The 20,509-nt window shown below is 51.1% G+C and overlaps 3 protein-coding genes across 4 annotated transcripts in view; 1 reads left to right on the top strand and 2 right to left on the bottom strand.

Annotated features, from left to right (window-relative positions):
• TIMM10 (translocase of inner mitochondrial membrane 10) overlaps nucleotides 1-20,035 on the bottom strand; it is a 29,824-nt gene extending 9,789 nt beyond the window's left edge. Inside the window, exon 1 of the mRNA XM_033120064.1 lies at nucleotides 19,957-20,035. The gene's annotated coding sequence lies outside the window, so the exon portion shown is untranslated. The remainder of the gene's footprint in view (nucleotides 1-19,956) is intronic.
• Nucleotides 1,071-9,832, top strand: SMTNL1 (smoothelin like 1). Its single transcript, XM_033121404.1, is given in 9 exon segments — nucleotides 1,071-1,121; nucleotides 2,414-3,070; nucleotides 3,325-3,457; nucleotides 3,557-3,608; nucleotides 4,677-4,785; nucleotides 4,787-4,833; nucleotides 5,031-5,145; nucleotides 5,277-5,428; nucleotides 8,842-9,832. Coding segments are annotated over 9 exon segments (1,461 nt in total). The 3' UTR covers nucleotides 8,987-9,832.
• On the bottom strand, nucleotides 10,116-20,086 carry UBE2L6 (ubiquitin conjugating enzyme E2 L6). 2 transcript variants are annotated; one of them, XM_033120058.1, is made up of 4 exons: nucleotides 19,957-20,086; nucleotides 16,247-16,342; nucleotides 12,387-12,573; nucleotides 10,116-10,994 (listed from the first exon to the last, which is right to left on the bottom strand). In XM_033120058.1, the coding sequence occupies exons 1-4, from the start codon at nucleotides 19,981-19,983 to the stop codon at nucleotides 10,843-10,845; spliced, it is 462 nt and encodes a 153-aa protein (XP_032975949.1). In that variant the 5' UTR covers nucleotides 19,984-20,086; the 3' UTR covers nucleotides 10,116-10,842. The 2 variants fall into 2 exon arrangements, with proteins under 2 accessions (XP_032975949.1, XP_032975950.1); XM_033120059.1 differs by lacking the exon at nucleotides 16,247-16,342 and having other exon boundaries at nucleotides 19,957-20,051.
• Between the last annotated feature and the right edge of the window lie 423 nt (nucleotides 20,087-20,509).

The raw sequence follows: 20,509 nt of genomic DNA, 5'->3' as shown, positions 1-20,509 counted from the left end.
TCAGTTCTCTTTGCCTTGTCTTACCAACTGACGCCCTCCTGGCTGGGGTCAGGGCCTTAGTCTGGCACAGCGCTGGGCAGAGGCCAAACTACACCGTAAGAGCCGAGGTGTGCTGAGTGCACCCCCTGCACGCCAGGCACGCCTCAAAGCACTTCCTATGCGTTTGGCTCCCTTAACCTGCCACCATCCCTGTGCAGCGAGACCTATTTTTACCTCCAGAAATCAAAAACACCGGGAGGGCCAAGTAGCTTGCTCAAGGTCACACAATTAATCAACAGTGGGAGCTGGGAATCCCTTGTAGGAAGACGTCCGAAGGAATGATTTTTCCCGCTGCCCCTATACCACCTTCAAACAAGAGCACAGGGCAGGAAGAGGTTGGGTGGCTCCTTCAGACCAGCATTTGCCATGCTTTCTTCTGGTAAACACAGCACAACTCAAGGTGTGTGGGGGGGGTGGGGGATAGAAGAGAGAGGGGCTTCTCAGGAAAAACAATAAATAAGAAAAAAAGAGCAAGAAAAAAAAATCCATGGTCAATAGGTTTGGGAAAAGTGAGTTAAATAAGGCTAAGCAAAGTTAATGTTTTCTTACTATGGGGTGTCTATAATGTTTCCCTGAAAATAAGACCTAACTGGGAAAATAAGCCCTAGCATGATTTTTCAGGATGACATCCCCTGAACACAAGCCCTAATGCGTCTTTTGCAGAAAAAATTAATATAAGACCTGGTCTTATTTTCAGGGAAATACGGTATTTAAGGGCTAATGAAGAATATTCTAAAAGGGTAAAGAGTAGGTCTTTCTGGAACAACATAGCCAGAAAATAAATCCCACCCACACCCCCCAGCCTCTATTAATGTCGTAGGAGACCCTGGTTGTCTACAGTTGGAAAACCTGATCTAGACCAATCCTGTCATTGTCAGTGGAAAACTGAGGCCCAGAGAGCGGACTTGCTCAGGTCTCAGAGTGCGCGACTGGGAGGTGGGGGTCAAGGCAGCTCCATGGTCTCCTGGCTCCCTGCTGATGTGATTCCATGTCCCGGCTCCTTTGTTCCCCCCCCTCCCGAACTCTAGTACATGTGGGAGCTGCTGAACCATGAAGAGCTCTGGCAGGAGGGTGGGACTGGAGTACAGTGCAAGCATCTTGCAAATCCCAGCCTGCTTCCTAGGAACTGGTGGGGGCACCAAATCCAGGGACCCCAGGACTCTGGTCTGGGGGCAGTAGGATCCAAGCAGGTGGCAAGAACAGAGCCCGGCCCTCTTCTGCCTATCCTCCTGCCTCTGTCCCAATTACCCAGGTGCCCGGGATTACTATCACCTAGAAGGATAGCACTGCAGAGGGCAGGAGGTATTTTTAGCCAGAGACAGGAGTGTCTACTTTTCTTCTTCTGCCTGAGTCATGCCCTGAAAACTATTTGGGGATTGTTTTCTTTGTAAACAGACCCCAAGAAGGGCAAGGGGATAAAGAGCTGGCCCTGTCCCCCCACCCACCTGTTTCGGAGAACCTATAGTATATAATACGTACTTGAATAGGAAACCCAAGTTAAAGTGTCATAATCTTGGCCCCACCCCGCCACCTCAAGCAGTTGGAGGGTCAGGTTTCTCTGCAAAGGTAGGGAGAGTACATTTCTATTCTTCACCAAAGGAAATTCTCCATGCCCAGGGCCTACCTTCTCACAAGAACCAGAGGCTGGCACAGCTGGCAGAGACCCAAAGACCAGCTGGCCAGGGTTTCCTAAATTTCAGGCATTTTTACACCATCTCCGTGATTTAGCTACAATCTGTACCACCTGTATAGTTGCTTTCCGGAATGTCTTCTCTCTGAATTAACTTATTTTTTAAATTCAATACATGTATTTTTAAAGAAACTTTATATCACTTTGGAAATGGGAACTCAATTAGCCTTGGCCCAAAATAGAAAGTAAGAATAAAAATAAATACAATGGAGACAAAACAGTATTATTAAGTTCTGTCTAGAAGGCTCTGCATGCTTTGGGCTCTGAGCCTGAGGCTAGCTACCTCCAATAAAAGGGCGAGTAGCACCTGCCTCCACAGGTGTTCCTGGATGCTAATATCGAAGTGTAGCTGCCTCATTGGCTTAATCAAAAGAGGCAAAATCACTGAAAGGGCATTATGTGAACCTAACGTTCTTAAAGCCCAGCTACAACCAGCAGAGGGCTGGCAGGTGAACAGCACCCAACATCAAGTCAGCATGGCCCCCACCCACTCCACCTCTGGGGAAACAGTGCTCTGCCCCTTCATTTCACCCCAGGAAAGTGGATGCTCGGGTCATAGTCCAAGGAGGGGGCCCCCAGGATGAGGCGCGGGCCTCCAGACTCTAGGCCAGTGCAGTCTGAGGGCAGGCCTTCACCTCAGGCAGAGATGGGACATAAGCAGGTCTGTTTGTCTTCTCTTCCCAGAGATGGAGCAGAAGGATAGAAAAGTCCTCTGAGGATGGGACCACTGTCTCCCCAACTGCAGAGGCCCCGGGAACGCTGGGAGGTGGAGCCTCTGCAGAGGAGAAGGCCAAAGGCACAGCGGGGAGCACTGATACAGAGGGGCCTCCCCATGGGGCAGGAAAGCAGGAAAGAGCTTCAGCCATGGACAAGGTTTCAGCTGAGTTCCAGGGGGAAGCTAACGGGCTGGATGAGGGCAAGGTGGAGGCCACAGTAGAGTCTGAACTTCCAGAGGAGGATGGTGGGAAGGAGGAAACTACAGCCGCTGCTCAGGAGCTGACTGATGGGAAAGCAGAGACTAAATCTGAGTCCAAGGAGGCTGAGGGAAAAGAGGAGACGGCGCTGGCCTCTGAGAAGCAGAAAGCTGACGAGAAAGCAGCCAAACCCGAGTCCCGGGAGAAAGCTGGAGTTGATGACGAGACCAAGGCTGAGCCAAAGCAGGCGGCTGGGGAGCAGGGGGCCCCCACAGCCTCTCAGGAGGAGAGCAGCAAAACAGATGAGCCCACGGCTGAAGCCCAGGAGAAAGCTGCTGCCCCCGAGGTCAAGTCGGACTCTGAGAAGCCTGCTCCAGAAGATAAGGCCAAGGCCAAACCGCAGGAGGGTGACCTGCAGGAGCAGGTGGTGAGTGAGGCAGAGCAGAGGGGAGAGGAGGCCCCACACCTTTCTGGAGTCCCCTGCCCCCTGGGGAAGCAGCCCTCCCCTCCCACTTTATTCCCTTGGAACGTCCAGTCTTCCTCCCACTTATATCAAGAGCCTGGAGTAGGGGGTGCAGCACTGTGGTCCCAGGCTGCCTTCCAGATCTTTCTGAAGTCCTCCTGAAGCCTTGCTCAGGTACTTGTGTGACTGTGAGCTCACACAGATCGTGTTGGTTCCAGGAGCCAGACAGTCCCAGTGAAGAGCAGGACCAGGGTGTGGAGAGAGAGTCGGAGGGAGGGGCTGGGGTAATGCCCAGCTCCCCCAAGGAGTGGCCTGAGAGTCCCACGGAGGAGAGCCAGGGCCTCAGCCCAGGTGAGTGAGAGCCCAGGAGCCCACAGGCTGCTGCAGGGGGTGTGCACGGAGAGCATCACGGGTAGCCCCCCTTCTCTACCTCCTGCTTCTTTCCTTCAGATGGGTTGGGCCCAGACAACGAAGCTTCCACAGAGACCGGTCCTTCAGCCAGGTAATTAATATCCAACCCCAGGGCACTGGCTCCAGCTCCCCCTACCACATGCTCCTTTTAAAATCTACCCTCACCTGGGCCTGGGCCTCCCCAGCTCCTGATCTCTAGACATTCCAGAATTCCTGGCATTTAGCCCCTTTCCCAGGGCAGAGTTCAAGAAATCAAAGGAGCCAGAGCGTGGAGCCAAGGGAATGTGAGCACACCTGGTTCACCTCCCACTCATTGCTGAGGTGTCTTATGGGGCCCTCATCTTGCCCTCAGCGTGTTTCCATGGTGTCAGCACCATCCGTAGAGCATGAGCAGGAAGCCTGAGTTTGGACGATGACTCTGCCACTTACCAGTTGTGTGACCTTAGCCATGTCACTGTCCTCTCCTTATCTGTGAAGTGGGTGCAGTAATCTTACCTCCCTCATAGGATTATTGTGAGGCTTAAACGACATAATGTGTGCAAAGCACAGCACAGTGCCTGGTGCCTGGTGGGTGCTGGGTAAAACGAGAGATTTATTCTTGCCATTGCCCAACTTTAGTCATTAGAAGAATCTTTCTTTATTTTGACCTATAATCCACCTCTGTGTCCCTTTCTTGGGGAAAGATAACTGGTGAATATTAACTGAGCACTCAGGCAGTTATGGGGCAGGCACAGCTGGGGGCTCTACATTCCCCTTCTTATTCAAGCCTTAGAACCATCTTGTCAGGTAGGTATTGTCCCCATTTTACAGATGAGGAAGCTGAGGCTCAGAGAAGTGACATGACAGTCCAAAGATCACACAGCAAATAAGAGGCAAAGCCAGGATTCCAACTCAGGTCAGACCTCAGACTTGTCCTAGTTCTGCCCACACATCCCACCAGACCATGAGCTTCCTAAGTTAGATTGAGCCTCATTATTCCTTCTCAGCCCCCTCCTAGTGCCGGACACAGAGGAAATGTGTGCAAGAGTGGGTGCCACAACTGTGCATGTCCCTCCAGACTGGAGGGACTCCCCCTACCCCAACCAGCCCCCTTCCCCTCCCTGTACCCTGTACTGGCTGGTCCAGCCCCTCTCACACGTCTCTGAACCTTTCCATGTAGTGAGTCTTCACCCAGCGAGGTGCCCCAGAGTCCTACGGAGCCCCCTCCCCCACAGGAGAAGAAGGAGAAGGCCCCGGAACGCAGGGTGTCAGCCCCTGCCCGGCCCCGGGGGGGCCCGTGCACAGAACCGCAAAGCCATCGTGGACAAGTTTGGCGGGTAGGAGGCAGGCGAGGAGGTGGCTGGGCTGGGGTTTCCCCAGGAACCGTGGTTGGTCTGGGGGAGGCCTGATGGCCGGTGGTAACAGCCCAGGCCACGGTGGGAGGGCTGACACTGGGTCTGGGGCTCCTCCCTGATGGGGCCCTCGGTGGTCTCCCTCCATCTCTGGCCTGGCCTCCTCCATCCCTTCCTCACAGGGCAGCCTCGGGCCCCACGGCCCTGTTCCGGAACACGAAGGCCGCGGGGGCAGCCATCGGCGGTGTCAAGAACATGCTCTTAGAGTGGTGCCGAGCCATGACAAGAAACTACGAGGTGGGCACGGGACAGGGACCCTTCTCCAGGCGGCAGTACTGCCAAGGCTCTGAGAGGGTGGGAGGCTCAGAGGGGGCCATCCAGGCCCTGTGGCCTGAGGCTCACTGTGGCTCCGGCCTGCTCGCCCACAGCATGTGGACATCCAGAACTTCTCCTCAAGCTGGAGCAGCGGCATGGCCTTCTGCGCCCTCATCCACAAGTTCTTCCCCGATGCCTTTGACTACGCTGCGCTGGACCCCACAAAACGCCGGCATAACTTCACCCTGGCCTTCTCCACAGCAGAGTAAGCCACAGCCACCTACGCAGAGCGGGGGGGCGTCTCAGGGCGCGTGAGGCCAGTGCTGTACTCACAGGGGATGGGAAGCGCGGTGGCTGCACGTTTGTGTTTGATCAGCAGTGTTTGAGCTCCAGGAACTGTTTCAGAACAAAGCAGTGGCTGAAACCGGCAAAATAACCTGCTTCCACCCCATGCTTATAGTCCAAAGGGCGACACAGATCATAAACACACACACATATGAATATAGTACCAGGGGACAGGTGCCATGAAGACAATGCTGGCAGGGTGAGGGACACAGGAGAGGTGGGGCAGGTCTGCTGTCAGAGATTGGGGTCAGATTCAGACCCGGCCATTTGTCGACTGTGTGAGGGGAAGGATCCCTGTCCCATGCCCACCTCCTAGTTTCTTCTCCTGGCCTGGCACCACTCTCAGGACAGGCTCCTTTACCTGTCTAAGCCTCCATATTCTGGTCTTTCAAATGGGCATGAGGTTTCCTCTTCTGCAGGGCTAGTGTGAGAAGTAAGTAAATAACTAAGTAAGGTCCCTATAACAGTGCCTAACAAAAAGCAAACGCTTCAAAAAAAACTCTTAGCTGCTGTTCCTGTTTTATAATGAATGACATCTCAGCTGTTAGGATCGCTATTATTCACTCTGGAACCTGGGGGAGGTTTTGTTGCCGAGACTCACATAGCTGGGTGTCAGGGGTGGTGGCAGCATGGAGAAAGGGGTGATACTAGAAAAGAGTGTGAGGAACAATATGGCCCAAGGAAGAAGCTGAGAGGCAGACATGACTTCCGGGTGGTGAGGGCGGAGAAGGCGCTCCCACCACGAAACACCAAAACTGGCAAGGCCTGAATGTCCTGTGATGGCTTTAGGCCTCCATAGCTTGTGCCAGGAGCACCCGTTCTGGCCCCAGAGAGAAGCTTCTGAACTGCTTGGTAAAGATAGGACTACACAGAGGGTGTGGCCATTTGAGGACAACTCGGGGGGCATTTCTAAAGCCCCGGGACAGGGAAGAAGTCACTGGGGATGTCAGCAGCACCTTGGTCCAGGAGGCTGAGCCCTCCGGCCCTGTCCTGCCCTGGCCACCAACCTGTAGTGAGGCCTGGGGCAGCAACCTTCCCCTCTGTGGCCTGTGTGTCCCCACTGGCAAAATGGGACGGTTTTGTTTTTATTTAGCAGATTCCTCAAACGAAATAGTAAGTGAATGCCCAACATATAAAACAGATTAAGGAGGGAACTTTTTAGGTTGGGAGGGGTTCCTGGAGCTCAGAGCCCAACCTCCCTTCCCAAGATGGTCCCTGACACATGTCTAAAGGGCCCCAGGGGAAAAGGGGTGACATTTAGTAACCACCAGACTTGATGTTCCAGAAGATTCACATTATGCTGCCAAGGGAAGGGGTGAGTGCCCTGGGATGGGGGCTGTGGGGGTCAGGAACACCATGTCCCGGACTGAGAAACACCTTTAATGATGATGACAAGCCACACGAATAGAGAGGGATTAGCTGCCAGGCGTTCTGCTAAGTGCTGTCCTTGGATGGCCCAGCCGGTCCCCGCAGTAACCCCTGAGTGTGGATACAAGTACAGAGGCTGCGTGACACACTAGGCTCACACAGGAGTTTGGGGCAGAACCAGGATTTGAAAAGTAAAGTAGTCGGGACTGAGAGCTCCAAGTGAACATCAGACGGGCGTTCAGCTCTGCCGTGGCTAGATGTCCCTGGCCTGTGGGACGCAGGTCATTGTCCTCCTGCAGCAGCCTTGCCTTGGTTCCAAGCCAGACAGAGCCACAGGAAGGCGGAAGTGATGACGCCGGGCTGACAGGAGGCATCAGGCATCAACGAACAGGGGAGGATGTGCTGGGACCGTGGGGATGGAGGGTGGAGGATACAAGTTGAGGTGCTGAGTTTGAATCCTGCCGCCTCCTCCTCAGCTCCGTGACCCTCACAATTGACTTACCCTCTCTTGTGGGTTGGTGTGAAGATTAAGTGTACAAAGTAACGGGGCCCCTGCCTTGGCCATCACACCCCACTGCCCCCGCTTTAGAACTTCCCTCTGATTCCTGCGGAGTCCTGGGATGAGACGGGGGAGCGGCCAGTGCTGAAGCCCCTGTGGACGTGATCAGCTGTGCTGCTGCAGGAGCCTGATCCGGCTCCCCAGGCCCAATGGGAATGAAGCTCTTGCCTCTCCACTGCATTGGCTGCAGGGAGCTTGTCCCATTCTTCGAAATCCTCTAGTTGGTGCTCCTCCCCCAGAGCACAGGACAGTCCAGCTTAGGTTTCGGCCCAGCTGTCTCAGCCCCAAGAGAGAATGTCCACTGGGACCCTGGTTTCTCCTACTGCCAGCACCCATGGCGGTTTGGCAGGCTGAGGCTGCTAAGACCTGGCTTCAGGGCAAGGATGCCAGAGGTGTCAGGCCTGCCTGGGTTGAGTCCCAGCTTTGTCACTCACTTTGACCTTGGGCAGATCACCAAACCATTCTGAGTCTCCAGTTCCTCTTCTGCCGAGGGGAGGCGTAAATGAGACCATTCAAAGGGCAGCACTTGCTAAAGCACCTGGCACACAGTAAGTAGTAGGAGGCCCCAACAGTGGTTAGCTCAGATTATCAGCCTTAGCAAAGCCAGAAGTGGCACGTTGCCCCAAAGAGCAGCTGGGAAGTTAGAAAAAGAGGACTTGCTGCTAACCTCCGTGCAGTTCTTCAAATACATCTAGCACGCCTCCCTCAGGGCCTTTGCACATGCTATTTCCACTGCGTGGAGTCCTTCCCCCAGATATGTATATGATTGACTCGCTTTGACCTTCCCTGAGCACCCTGTTAAAAATACCCCCGACACAGGAATGTACTCTGCCTGCCTCCCTATTCTGCCTTCTCTCTCTCCAGAGCACCTCTCACCATCTGATGTACCATCTATTTCATGTGTTTGATTACTGTCTGCCTTCCACCATGAGAATATCAGTGATATGACAGTGGAGAAGTTTTGGTTTTGTTCAGTGCTGAATTCTCTCAGTAAATACACGGAGACTGAAGATGGAGATGGGGCAGCTGCAAGCCAACACTCTGGCTAGGATTGGGGTTCTGTCCTTTAAACTCTTCCTGAGGGACCCTGGCCTTCCAGAAGACAAATATAGGAGTAGGTGGAAGGGGTGGGTTAATGTAGAACTAGAGACCAGAGGATCTTGCTCCCACATGAGGACACAGTGTGATGAAAATGTGGGCTTTGGAAACAGACCAAACTGAGTGTGAGTTTTCACTGTCAGGGCCTCAGTTATCTTATCTGTACAATGGGACGGTTGGCCTAGATGGCCTCCCAGCTCCAACACATACACTTCGTCCTTGCTGGGCTGCCCCTCCCCGCCCCCTAACTCCCATGTCCTTCACCTTTGGCTGTCTGCTCCTCACCCCACCACACCCCTGCCTCTCAGGAAACTGGCCGACTGTGCCCAGCTGCTGGAGGTGGATGACATGGTGCGATTCGCAGTACCCGACTCCAAGTGCGTCTACACCTACATCCAAGAGCTGTATCGCAGCCTCGTGCAGAAGGGACTGGTGAAGACCAAGAAGAAATGAGCTGCCCGAGCCTGTGGGCAGAGGTGAGCAGGATGCCCAGCTGACAAGCCATGGCCCCGTGGCTCTCACTTCTATGGAGACCAGAGAGTTGGGCCTCAGGCAAAGGCAGGTGGCACCTGTCTTAATTGCATTAAAAGTATTTTTGTAAAATTCTGTGAGGCCCTTCAGTGTTCCCTCCCTATCCTACCCAGGAACCTCTCTCACTCTGGGATAATAAACTCTGGCTGCTGGGTTTCCCACCTGACCCAGTTCCTCACCTGACACAATCATTTCAACAGCCACATAAGGCATTTGGAAAAGGACAATGGCCTGGGTCCCAGCATTAACCAGCTGTGTGACCTTAGGCCAGTGAGTTAACTTCTCTGAATGGGAAGAGTAGGAGTTCAAACCTCATGGAGGTGTTTGAGGGTTGAATGACATAATGAAATAAGCAAAAAGTCTTGCCTGGTACCTGTACTTAGTGTTCGGTAAGGAGTGGCCAAAAGTCAAAACAAATCTTACATTTTGAGCCAGTGGTGACACTTCTCTCAATTCTCTTCCCTCTTCCCACACTTCTCCCAGATTAGTGAACCCCAGGGGGGCTGGAGTAGAAGATTCTCTAGAAATTTCATCCAAACGAGGCTAGTGGGGCCTATGGTGATTCCTTTGACTCAATATACCCCACATTCTGTCTCAAAAACGAGGGTTTTCCAGTAACTTAGAACCATTGCACCCAGAAAGTTCTTCCTTTGGGTTAAGTTAATCCCTCCAACTCTGGCTGACGTTTGGGCTGGTTTTTGTTTTTCCACTGCTCATGAGTGATGCACCACTGAGCTGGTTATAACACTCTTGTCTGGAGAATGTGAGCTGATGAGAACAGCAATGCGGCAGGAGGTGTGGACTCTGAGGGGACCTGGCCATCCACTGAAGTGCTCTGTGCCTCGCTTGCCTCATCCACAAAATGGGGATATTACCCCTGTGGATGTGTCGACAGCCCCTCTGGCCAGGATGGCCCCATAATATTTGGGGTCACACGAGGCTTGAGGCATGGGAGGCGGGGTCACCACGCCTTTTAGCAGATGGCAGCGAAATCCCCAGCCTCCTCTTCTGATGAAACCACCCTACCCCCTCAATGAACACTGAGCCAGACTCCACGATTCATCTGCGACTTTAATGCCTGGACAAACACGATTTCCATGACTCCCCGTGGACTAGAAGCTGAGGGGTCACTCCTCCCAGCCTAAAGCCTGGCCCCCAGGAAGGGGCAACCTAACGGGACTATATGTAGTTAGATTCCCAGAATGGAGATCAGATTCGTCACTTAGTGATTCATTAGTAGAAAAGAAAGCTTTAGTGCCTAAATCTATACACATCTATCAGCAGTCTGGCTGATTTCAATCACGTGATCAACCAATCACCCAAACATGACTGCCTCTATATGCCCTGCCTCCCACCGCTACCGCCCACTTCCCCTCTGACCCGGATGCCTGGGCTCCAGGGGCATTCTGGTTGGCTCCTGGCCTCATTTCTGGGAGCTGGCCTGGAAGGTGCCCTGGGTCTCTAAGATGGAGCAACTAGTGAGACCAGGATCCCCATGTCAGACGGTGCTGGAGAGCTGGCCTGTTACTCTGCAAACCTAAACTGCCTGCCTGGGGCAGAGAAAGGGAGTGAGAAAGCACACCTGTGGCCAGGTGAACCTGGGACTAGGTCTTCACACACCACACACGTACACAACTAACAACAAACAACCTAAGAAGTTTAAAAAAAAAGGAAAAAATGAGCAGGGAATGGGCCATCAAGGGGCTCTACTCCCCAGTCCATGAGGTCTGTCTGTCCATCACACAGAGAGGATCCAGTGAGGAGGGGCAGAAGCAGAGTTAGGAGGGCCGGGACTCTCCAAACTTCAGGGTGAAGTCTTCCGCATTCTTGTGAAACAGCAACGGGTCCTGTATCAGGAGGTCCGCAAGCTCCACACGCACGGGCTGGTCCAGGTCTGGTTTATTCACCAGCATGTTGAGGGCCTCCAAGACTGGGGAGAGGCCAGATCAGGGCATCAGCATGGACAGAAAAATATGGGAAGGGGGCGACAGCTACCCACTCCCGGAAGCCCCTGAAACTTCATGCTCACTCTTGCAGGGAACTCCCAAGGAGCTTCCTCAGGATGACTCCACAACCAAAACAAATGCCCCTCACATTCCTGGCTGATGATGCCCAAAGCCCTGACTGGTTTAATCAGTGGTTTTCTAACTACATTCCATGGCTTCAGAGATGCTTCCCATCATGGGGGTCGGTGAGATAAGTGGAGTATCTGAGTCCAACTCCCTTTTTAACAACAACCACTCCTCTGTTTGGTATAAGGATTCTAAATAAACGTATACTTGGGGAAAAGGGTTCTGAGGCTAAAAACTGGAAACCATGACTGCCCCGTGGCTCTCAATCTTTCACAGATGCCTTTGGGAACCTGTGAAGGCAGTGGTCCCCTTCCCCAGGCACGTGCACACACACACATGCAGTTCTGAGTTAAGAGCTTTCACAGACCCCCTGATGCTCATCAAAGGACCCCTCTGCCTCTCTCTCCCAGGATCCTTGTTCCCGGATTAAAAACTCCTGAGCTGGTCCAGAGGCAGGACGGACAGTGCACACTGATTATGCTCAAAAGCTCTGGAGCCACACTGTCCAATATGGTAGCCACCAGCCACGGGTGGGAGTCTATATTTAAGTCAATTAAAATGAACTACAATTAAGAATTCAGTTCCTCAGTTGCATCAGCCACACTTCAAGTGTGCAAGAGCCACACATGGTTAGTGACTACAGAATTGGACAGTGCAAGTGACAGGACAGTCCCATTACAGCAGACAGTTTTGCTGGACGAGCCTGGCTTCACATCTCAGCTGTGCCGCACACCATCTGTATGACCTCATATGCCCGAGTGTCCTCATCTATTAAATGGGGCTAATGAGAGCTCTACTTCATGGGGTTGCTGGGGGGGATCAAATGCAGTTGGCGTGTGAAGCTCTTTGCACAATGCCGAAAGTGCTTAACTGAGTGTCTTATCATTTGGGGGCCAGGCCCCTTAACCGTTGTTTACAGCAATGAGCCCTGGCAAGGAGCAATCCCTCAGCAGGGTCCACAGATTCAGCAGTCGGCCTCCCTCTCCCAAGCCCTTCCCTCTACAACGCAGCTGCTTCTCTCTCCCATGAACTGGGTACCATCGCTCTGTCACACCTGCCCAGGTGTAAGAACAGAGGCAGGAGGAGGTCAGCCAGCCCAGGGTCTCAGGAGGCATCCCTTCCGTCTGACAACAGGTTCAGCTGAGACCCACAATTTTTATCTCCTCTCTTTCGGGCTTTGCTAACTCAAAATCAGCCCGGTAGCCCCCATCCAGCATCAGCTGCTCCCTTTCGGCAAGGCCCAGCCTCACCTTGGTAGGCCTTGGTGTAAGGCTTCCAGTTCTCTTTGCTGGCGATGGGCAGGCAAACCTGGCCGTCGCTGTCCACATTGGGGTGGTAGATCTTGGTTGTGAAAGTCACCGTGGGGGGCTTTAACGGGTAGTCCCTGGGGAAGCTGATGCGCAGGTTGAAGGCCCTGTGGTTGTAGGGCGTCTCCTCCTGTATAACAGAAGGGTCCGTTCTGTTCCGAGGCAGGGATGCTCTGAACAGAGGCTTCTCCTTCTCGATCCCCCTCCCTGCCCTCAGCCCAGGTTCCAGGCATCCCCTGCTCCACTTGTACAAGCATCATGAACAGGGACAGATGGATCTGCTTTCATTTGGCAACTGGGCCATGGACTTGTGGAAGACTGGAATCACACAAGAACACTGGCCTGGGAGTCACAAAAGTCAGATCTGGACTTTTGCGGTGCGACCATGGGCCAGCACCTCCCATCTTTCAGCCTCAGTTTCTTCATCTGAAAAATGGGTAAAGTTTGACTAGGTGAGCTATAAGGACCATCCCAGCTATTTTTTTTTTTACATTGACAATTAACTTTCTTTCCAGTTTTGTTGAAAAATAAATGACATATATCACCGTATAAGTGTAAGGCGTACAGCGTGATGGTTTCAGTTACATGTATTGTGAAATGATCACAACAGGCCCAGCTAATGCCCATTTCCTCATATAGACCCAATAAAAAGAAAAGAAAGAAGGAAAGTAAATTTCCTCCTTGTGATAAGAACTCTTAGGATTTACTCTTATAACAACTTGGCTACATATCATGCCTCCCTAGTACTTAATTATCTTATAACTGGAACTTTGTATCTTTTTTTCTAATTTTTTAAAGTTTTCAATTACAATTGACATTCAATATTATTTTATATTAGTTTTCAAGAGTACAGTATAGTGGTTAGACGTTTGGAACTTTGTATCTTTAGACCACCTTCCTCATTTCTCCCCCGTCCCAACCCTCTGCCTCTGGGAACCAGAAGTCAGATCTCTTTTTCTAGGAGTTTTTGTTTTGTTTCAGATTCCACATGTAAGTGAGATCATACAGTATTTGCCTTTCTTGGTCTGCCTTCAAGGTCCACCCATGTTGTCACAAATGGTCATCTTAGCTTTAAAGTCTTCCTGAGAATTACGGAAGAGGAGAAGGACAGATATCCTCTGTTGGGAGCTGTTAGCAACTGCAGGAGAACATAATTATTGGGGGCGAGGAATGGACAAAATGAGGAAATTGTAAGAACTCAGGGGGTTGGGAATGCAAAATGGTGCTGCCGCGGTGGAAAACCATATGGTGGCTCCTCAAAAAATAAACACAGAATGACCACATGACCCAGCAATTCCACTTCTGGGTATCTACCCAAAAGAACTGAAAGCAGGGTCTCAAGGAGATAGTCATACCCCCATGTTCATAGCAGCATTATTCACAATAGCCAAAAGGGTGAAACAACCCAAATGCCCCCCGACGAATGCATGCATAAGCACAATGCGGCATATACATACAACAGAATATTACTCAGCTTTAAAAAGGAAGGAAATTCTGATACATGCCACAACACAGGTGAACTCTGAAGACATTATCCTAAGTGAAATAAGCGAGACAAAAAAGAAAATATTTTGTATGAGTCCACTTATGTGAGGTACCTAGAACAGTCAAATTCATAGACAGAAAATAGAAGATTAGTTTCCAGGGGCTGGTGGGGAGGAAGAATGGCAAGTGAGTGTTTAATGGGGACAGTTTCAGTTCAGGAAGATGAAAAAGTTCTGAAGATGGAGGGTGGTAATGGGCGCACAACGATGTGGACGTGTTGAGGCCACTGGACCGTACATTGAAAAATGGTTAAAATGGTAAATACTGTGTATTTTACCATGATATAAATAAATAACTCACTCAGGGGCTGGAGTGACCAAGGGTTGGGGGCTGCCAGGACCCAGCAGGAAACGCTCCAAACTTTGAGCACCTACTCTGTGCTAAGGGTATGACACACAGCCCATGAGGCTGTGTGGTTACAGGGGTTATAGGGACTTTGGAGCCACCTTATCTGGGTGTGAATCTTGTCCCTGCCATTCACTAGCTGTGTGACCTTAGGCAAGTATCCTAACCTCTCTGTACTCTTGCATGGGAATAATAACAGACTTCTTCATGGGGCTTATGTGTGGATTAAATGAGTTAATTTATGCTAAGGGCTTAGAACAGGGCCTGGCATATGGCAAGCACTACATATATGTCACCTATGACGACAAGTATTAGGAAAACTCACAACTATCAGCATCTCCATTTTCAGATGAAGAAACTCAAGTTCAATGTATGTAAGTGACTTGCCCAGGGCCACAGTGACAGTGCTGGGATAGGAACCGAGCGCTGTGGACTTCATGTCCCCACCCATGAACACTACACTACACACTAGAAGGGAGGAACCCCAGAAATTGTGTGACCCAGAACAGAGCACAGTGGCCTCCAGGCTGGTTGTAAAGTTCCAGACGGTTTCAGAACCTTTGTTACTGAGAAGACAGGAAAAAGACAGCCAGAATGACATGTATTTAATCACGGAGTCAAGGTTTTGAGAGAATGCTTCTTCCTTAGCAGAAGGCAAAACAGAAACCATTATGGTCTTGGGTGTGTCTGAAATAAGAGACGGGGCAACTACTGCAAAGATAAAGAAAACATCTCACCTTCTTGTCCCTGATAACAAGAAGGGGCTGGGACCTGGGAAGCAGAGACAAGGCCATGGGTGCAGCCTCAGAAAAAGCTAAAAGATTTTTGCATCTTATCTGTGAGCTTTGACATTTGAACAGCACTACTCCAATATAATGAAGCACTAATATCATTGGAGAATCCCCTCTTGAAAAAAATATTCTCAGTTCAGTTCACTCATTTTTGTGTCCGTTATCCCTGACCCCTTCAGGATATGGGATGAAATATGCTATATTCTAACAAACTTTTTTTGTTAATTTATCAAATCTTTATTTTCTGATAGCATAAACGCAATAGATTCTTATATAATAAATTTCGTTTCCCAGTAGTCCATTTTCTTGCTTTCAATTTGTGGCCTGGAAGGTATTCAGATTAGCACTGAACTCACAACAACTGTACTTGGCTGAGGAACACTGTGCAATATTACTCTTAAATTTGTGAATATGTAGGTCTAGGTGCAATGTGGGTAGCATAATTCCAATTGACACTGAATGCTAAAATTGCAAATAATTTTTATAAACATATGTCACAAGAGTCAACCAAATGACAACTCAGCTCTTGTAAAATAATTTTAATCTTAAAATTTGATGTTTATTATTTATCATTTATATTTTGCCTTTTAAATTTTGTTTTAAATATTTAAGAAAAATAACTTTTTTTGAAAACATGATTATTTTGACAACCTTTTACTGATGCCTCTCGTGTTCAAGAGATCAGCATCACAATGATCTTGACATAACAAATGTCTGGATAACATTTCAAGGTTGGCATAATTTGGGAAGCTACTCTTTACCCTCTACCAACTGTGGGAAAAAGGAAGTTTATCCTTCTCCCTTCACAAAGATCCAAAAGATCTTATTTATTTATTTATTTATTTTTTGGATGCTGTTTGTCTGCTGAAGCTTCTGTGGTAGGTTTGGCAGCTACCCGTTTGAGGAAGGAATCTCCTGCTAAGTCCAAAAGTCTTTTAGTTTTTCATCAGTTGGCCTCAGCCTCAGAAGCAATCACTCCAGAGAGAGACTCCCTCTGCCAATGACAGAGGGAGTAAAAAGAAGGACTCTAAGGCAGGGAAAACTGTGCCCATCCTAACCCTCCCTGCCCAGGCCCTAGCCTCAGTCACCTCGACCCACGGCCATGATCCTGGGGCCACTCACAGGAAGGAGGAGTGTGTGCCACACCAGGACGTTGGCATCATCGCTGACCAGGTTCCGCAGGTACCTGGGAAGCTCCTTTTGCAGATCTTCCAGCTCCTGTGGGGACACAGTGAAGGGCAACTGGCTAGTCTTCCCTACTTCAGCCACCGCCCCCTGCCCCAGCACAAGCTGTGCCAAGTCCCACACAGGACACCCTAGGAGACAGAAGCCGGCAAAGTCAGAGCCCCCATTTTCTGGCGCACTCGGTATGTGTCATGCCCGGTGCCACGTGCTGTAAGTGATTTCTCCAATGTTAGCCTCAGCACAGGTCTGGAGGTACGGGGAGGAATATACAGAAGGTGAGGACTTGAAAGTCAACTCTCCTTGGAGCCTTTCCTCTTGAAACCAAGGCACTTAACCTCTGTCCTCTAGTCCTTTTCCTAGAGAGTCACAAGGTCCTAATACCCTCCCTCTTTCCCTTCCTTCCATAGCGTCCACTGAGTGTCCAGCATGATGACATGCCCTTACAGTGCTCGTGGCAGCAGAGACGTCAACTCATGCCTGTCAGACTCCTCCCGTCCCGCGCTGGGGAAGGGCAATGACTCAGATGCACCGCAGCAGAGCAGAACTCTATACACCAAGCAGAGAAACAAGGGGACAGGAGTGACCCACCTTCTCAGAAATGTGGCCCAATCACCTGGAATTCTCCCATCAGCCCTTTCCTGAGCATCCTCTACGGACACTGGACTAAGACAGAGCCCAGCTCTCAGAAACTTCATCGGAGTAATGGTGGAAACAGGAATGTGCTTAGGTGGACAATGTGTGGAGACATAATGGGGAAGGAAAGGAGAAGGCAACAAGAAGGCTTCGTGCAGGGTGACAATGAGCTGGGCCACGCGGAATAAAATAAAGCCCACCATGCAGAAATGGGGAGAGGAACCAAGACAAAGGGCCCGGTCAGAGTAAATGTGCATAAGTGTGTACTATATAGGCAAGGGTAATAGTTATTACAGGAAAAGGGTCCCATGGTCAAGTACATTGGGAAACATTAAGCTAAACAGATTTCTTTACTGTAGGACTTCCCAAAGTCTTTATTTAATATGCTATTGTGTATCATGAATCTCCAAGATGTGAGCCCACAGCATGCGGTACTTCCCAAACTTATTTGACTAAGGAGCCCTTCCAGAGTCCATCCTGTGGAACGACAGGCCTCTTTTTATTGGGGGGGAGGGCAATTACAAGATTCAAGATTAAAGGACATTCAAGGGCAGGTCTTATCCTCTGAAACACCAAATAATTGTAAACCAGTGGTTCTCTACTGGGGGCAATTTTACCCCCACAGGGGACACTTGGCACTATCTAGAACCATTTTGGTTGTCACAAATGAGAAAGTGCTACTAGCATCTAGTGGGTAGAGGCCAGGGATACTCATAAACATCCTACAACAATTTATCTGGCCCAAATGTCAATGGTGATGAGGTTGAGGAACACTGGTATAAATAAAAGGCAAAGACGAAGCTTCCCACAGCCCTTCCATGGTTGGGGAGGGGTCCTTTAACACTGTGGACCACCTAAACTTTCTCTACGGCCCCATATATAAACACACCCTGTTCTCCATTGCTAGCTTCTAGCACATACTCCATCTCTGTTCATACCAACAAACTGCTTCTTGCGTTTTCTGCCCAGAGTATATTCTATGATCCTCATTTATCTTTTTTTTTTCCCAATTACAGGTGACATTCAATAGTATGTTAGTTTCGGGGCGGCCGAGTTGGCTCAGTTGGTTACAGCACGAGCTCTGAACAACAGGGTTGCCGGTTCAATTCCCACATAGGCCAGTGAGCTGCGCCCTCCACAACTAGATTGAAGACAATGAGCTGCCGCTGAGCTTCCAGAGGGGCAGCCGGATGGCTCAGTTGGTTAGAGCGTGAGCTCTCAACAAGGTTGCCAGTTCAATTCACATATGGGATGGTGGGCTGTGCCCCCTGCAACTGAGATTGAAAACGGCAACTGGATTTGGAGCTGAGCTGCGCCCTCCACAACTACATTGAAGGACGACGACTTGGAGCTGATGGGCCCTGGAGAAACACACTGTCCCCCAGTATTCCCCAATAAAATTAAAAAAAAAATACTATGTTTAGTTTCAGGTGTACAGCATAGAGGTTAGACATTACCCTCATTTATCTTTACCCCAAACTAGAAGCATCTGCTACTTCAAGTCCTAGTTCCAATATCATCTGCTCTCTTTGGCAAGGCCAAGGTTGAATGAAGAAGCTGTGGGATGAACACTTCCTGATTTTACTGTAACTGGGAACACTTGGACTTTATCAGTTATAGATGTGTTCTTTCCAACTTTTCCCCAAGCTAAGGATGTTGAAACCCCAGTGAGCACACACAGTTCTTTCCTGAGGCCTGTGAGGAAATCACCTGACTCAGAGGAACAGAAAATGAAAGTAGAGAGGCCACTAACCTGGGCTCAAATCCCAGCTCCCTCACTCCCTACTGGCTGACCATGACATCTAAGTCATTCTCTCTGAGCCTCAACTTCCTCATCCGTAAAATGGGGGTATATGACTTATGTCACAGGGTTGCTGTGAGAGTAAGATGAAATAAGTAATGTAAATGGCTTGTCACTTAATTGTGCCAGTGGGATAAATACCAAATACTGGCTCCTAGCTCTTTCCAGTTTGGCTGGCAAGATTCTCTGCCCCGTTTTGCTGCCAGCCTCCAGTTCTGGGTTGCGCCTGCGCTGGGTGCCCCAGTATGAGACCATTTTCTTCTCAGAGGCTGAGGACAGCAGGCACTCCCTTTTACCCCCCTCACTCTGTCCCCTGCACCCTGCACGTTGGAGGGGCACTTTTCAGGGACTCAAAGTCCGGGGGATATCTGACCCACTTCACTAAGATTGCTCTTCCTTCCCCATCTATCTCCATCTGCCCGGTATACCCCAGCCCTGCAAACACCCTGGGTTTTTCCACCTCCTGGGGGAAATCCTCCCCTCCCTATCCTTCCAAACCTTCCCTTCAAATTGTTTCCCTATTTGGAAAGAAAGCTCAGCGAGGGCAGGATTTTTGCTAATCTCTGCCTAGAATAGGAGCCTGCACACAGTAGGCATTCAACACTTGTAGAATGAGTGAATGCACACACCTACTCCAGGACACCTTGCTGGTCTGCCTTGGCAGCTTTTCCTCCCTGGAAAACCCCGGGTACCTAGCTCCTGACTCCTACTCAACATCCAGACTTCTCAGGATTCTAGATTCCAAATGTAGGTACCAAATTAAAGAGTGGGTCCTCGGCCATTCCAAGGCAAGGACCTTGTCCTGGTTATCTCTGTTCATAACCCACCCACCTCCGCCCCCCAACCACCCCCAGTAGAGAGCGTGGCTCCTGAATCCCTTGGTCACCTGAGATGCAAGCAATTGTAATCACAAGTTTCTGGCAGGAGAAAAGAAACTGAAACCAGTTTGCGGGAACAGGCTCAATCCCCATCCGCAGCGCAGTTCCGGGAGCCAACAACACCCCCGCCGGACGTGCCCTCGCCCCTCAAAACTCCAGCTCTGGCCCCTCCGGAAGACCCACTCCTCCTCGGGGAGGGGGCGGGGATGACAGGGCTCCGCCAGCCTCGCAACCCGGACAAACAAATGCTCAAGGGGAGTCGGGGAGAGAGAGGAGGGAGGAGGAGGTGGGAAGAGCGAGGGGAGCCGGGAGAAAGGGGTCGTCCACACAGTTACCTTCGCCACCCGCTTGCTCGCCGTCATCTCGGCGCGGAGCGTGGGACCCAGCGAGTCCAGCGAGACTGTCCTCCGGCTTGGTGGCGCCCCGCCCCCGAGACGCCACCTCCGGGGGCCCCGCCCGCGCGCCGCCCACTGGTGCGCACGCCGGGCGGTACGGAGCTGATCCCCGCCTCCTTGACTGACACTGGGAGCCGCCGAGGGCTGGACCCTGCGGGCCCCGGCCCGGTCCGCGGCGCAGTGGGCTCGGGTCCCCGGATCTCGCGCTTTTTGTCGGAGGACCCCGAAGGCGTAGGAGCAGGCGACGTGGCCGGATCCCTGTATCCCACTGGGGGGCGCTGTGCACCAGTATGTGAGCGCTCGGAGGCGCGGGGCTGGGGTCTACCCATCCGGGTTCTGGTTCCAGCGCGGATTCTGGTTCACGCTCCACCGCCGGACGCCGTGCAGGGAGGCCCCATTCTCCCCGCCGCCCCAAACACACAGTCTCCCTAAGTCAATACAGGATGTTGGCTATGCAAACGCAGCTCCCGACTGTTCGGCGGACTCCACCATC

The sequence above is a fragment of the Rhinolophus ferrumequinum genome, chromosome 11 (genome assembly GCF_004115265.2).
Source record: "Rhinolophus ferrumequinum isolate MPI-CBG mRhiFer1 chromosome 11, mRhiFer1_v1.p, whole genome shotgun sequence".
Classification (NCBI taxonomy): Eukaryota; Metazoa; Chordata; class Mammalia; order Chiroptera; family Rhinolophidae; genus Rhinolophus; species Rhinolophus ferrumequinum.
The sequence above is the reverse complement of the archived record's forward strand: the minus strand, read 5'-3'. Positions and strand labels throughout refer to the sequence as shown.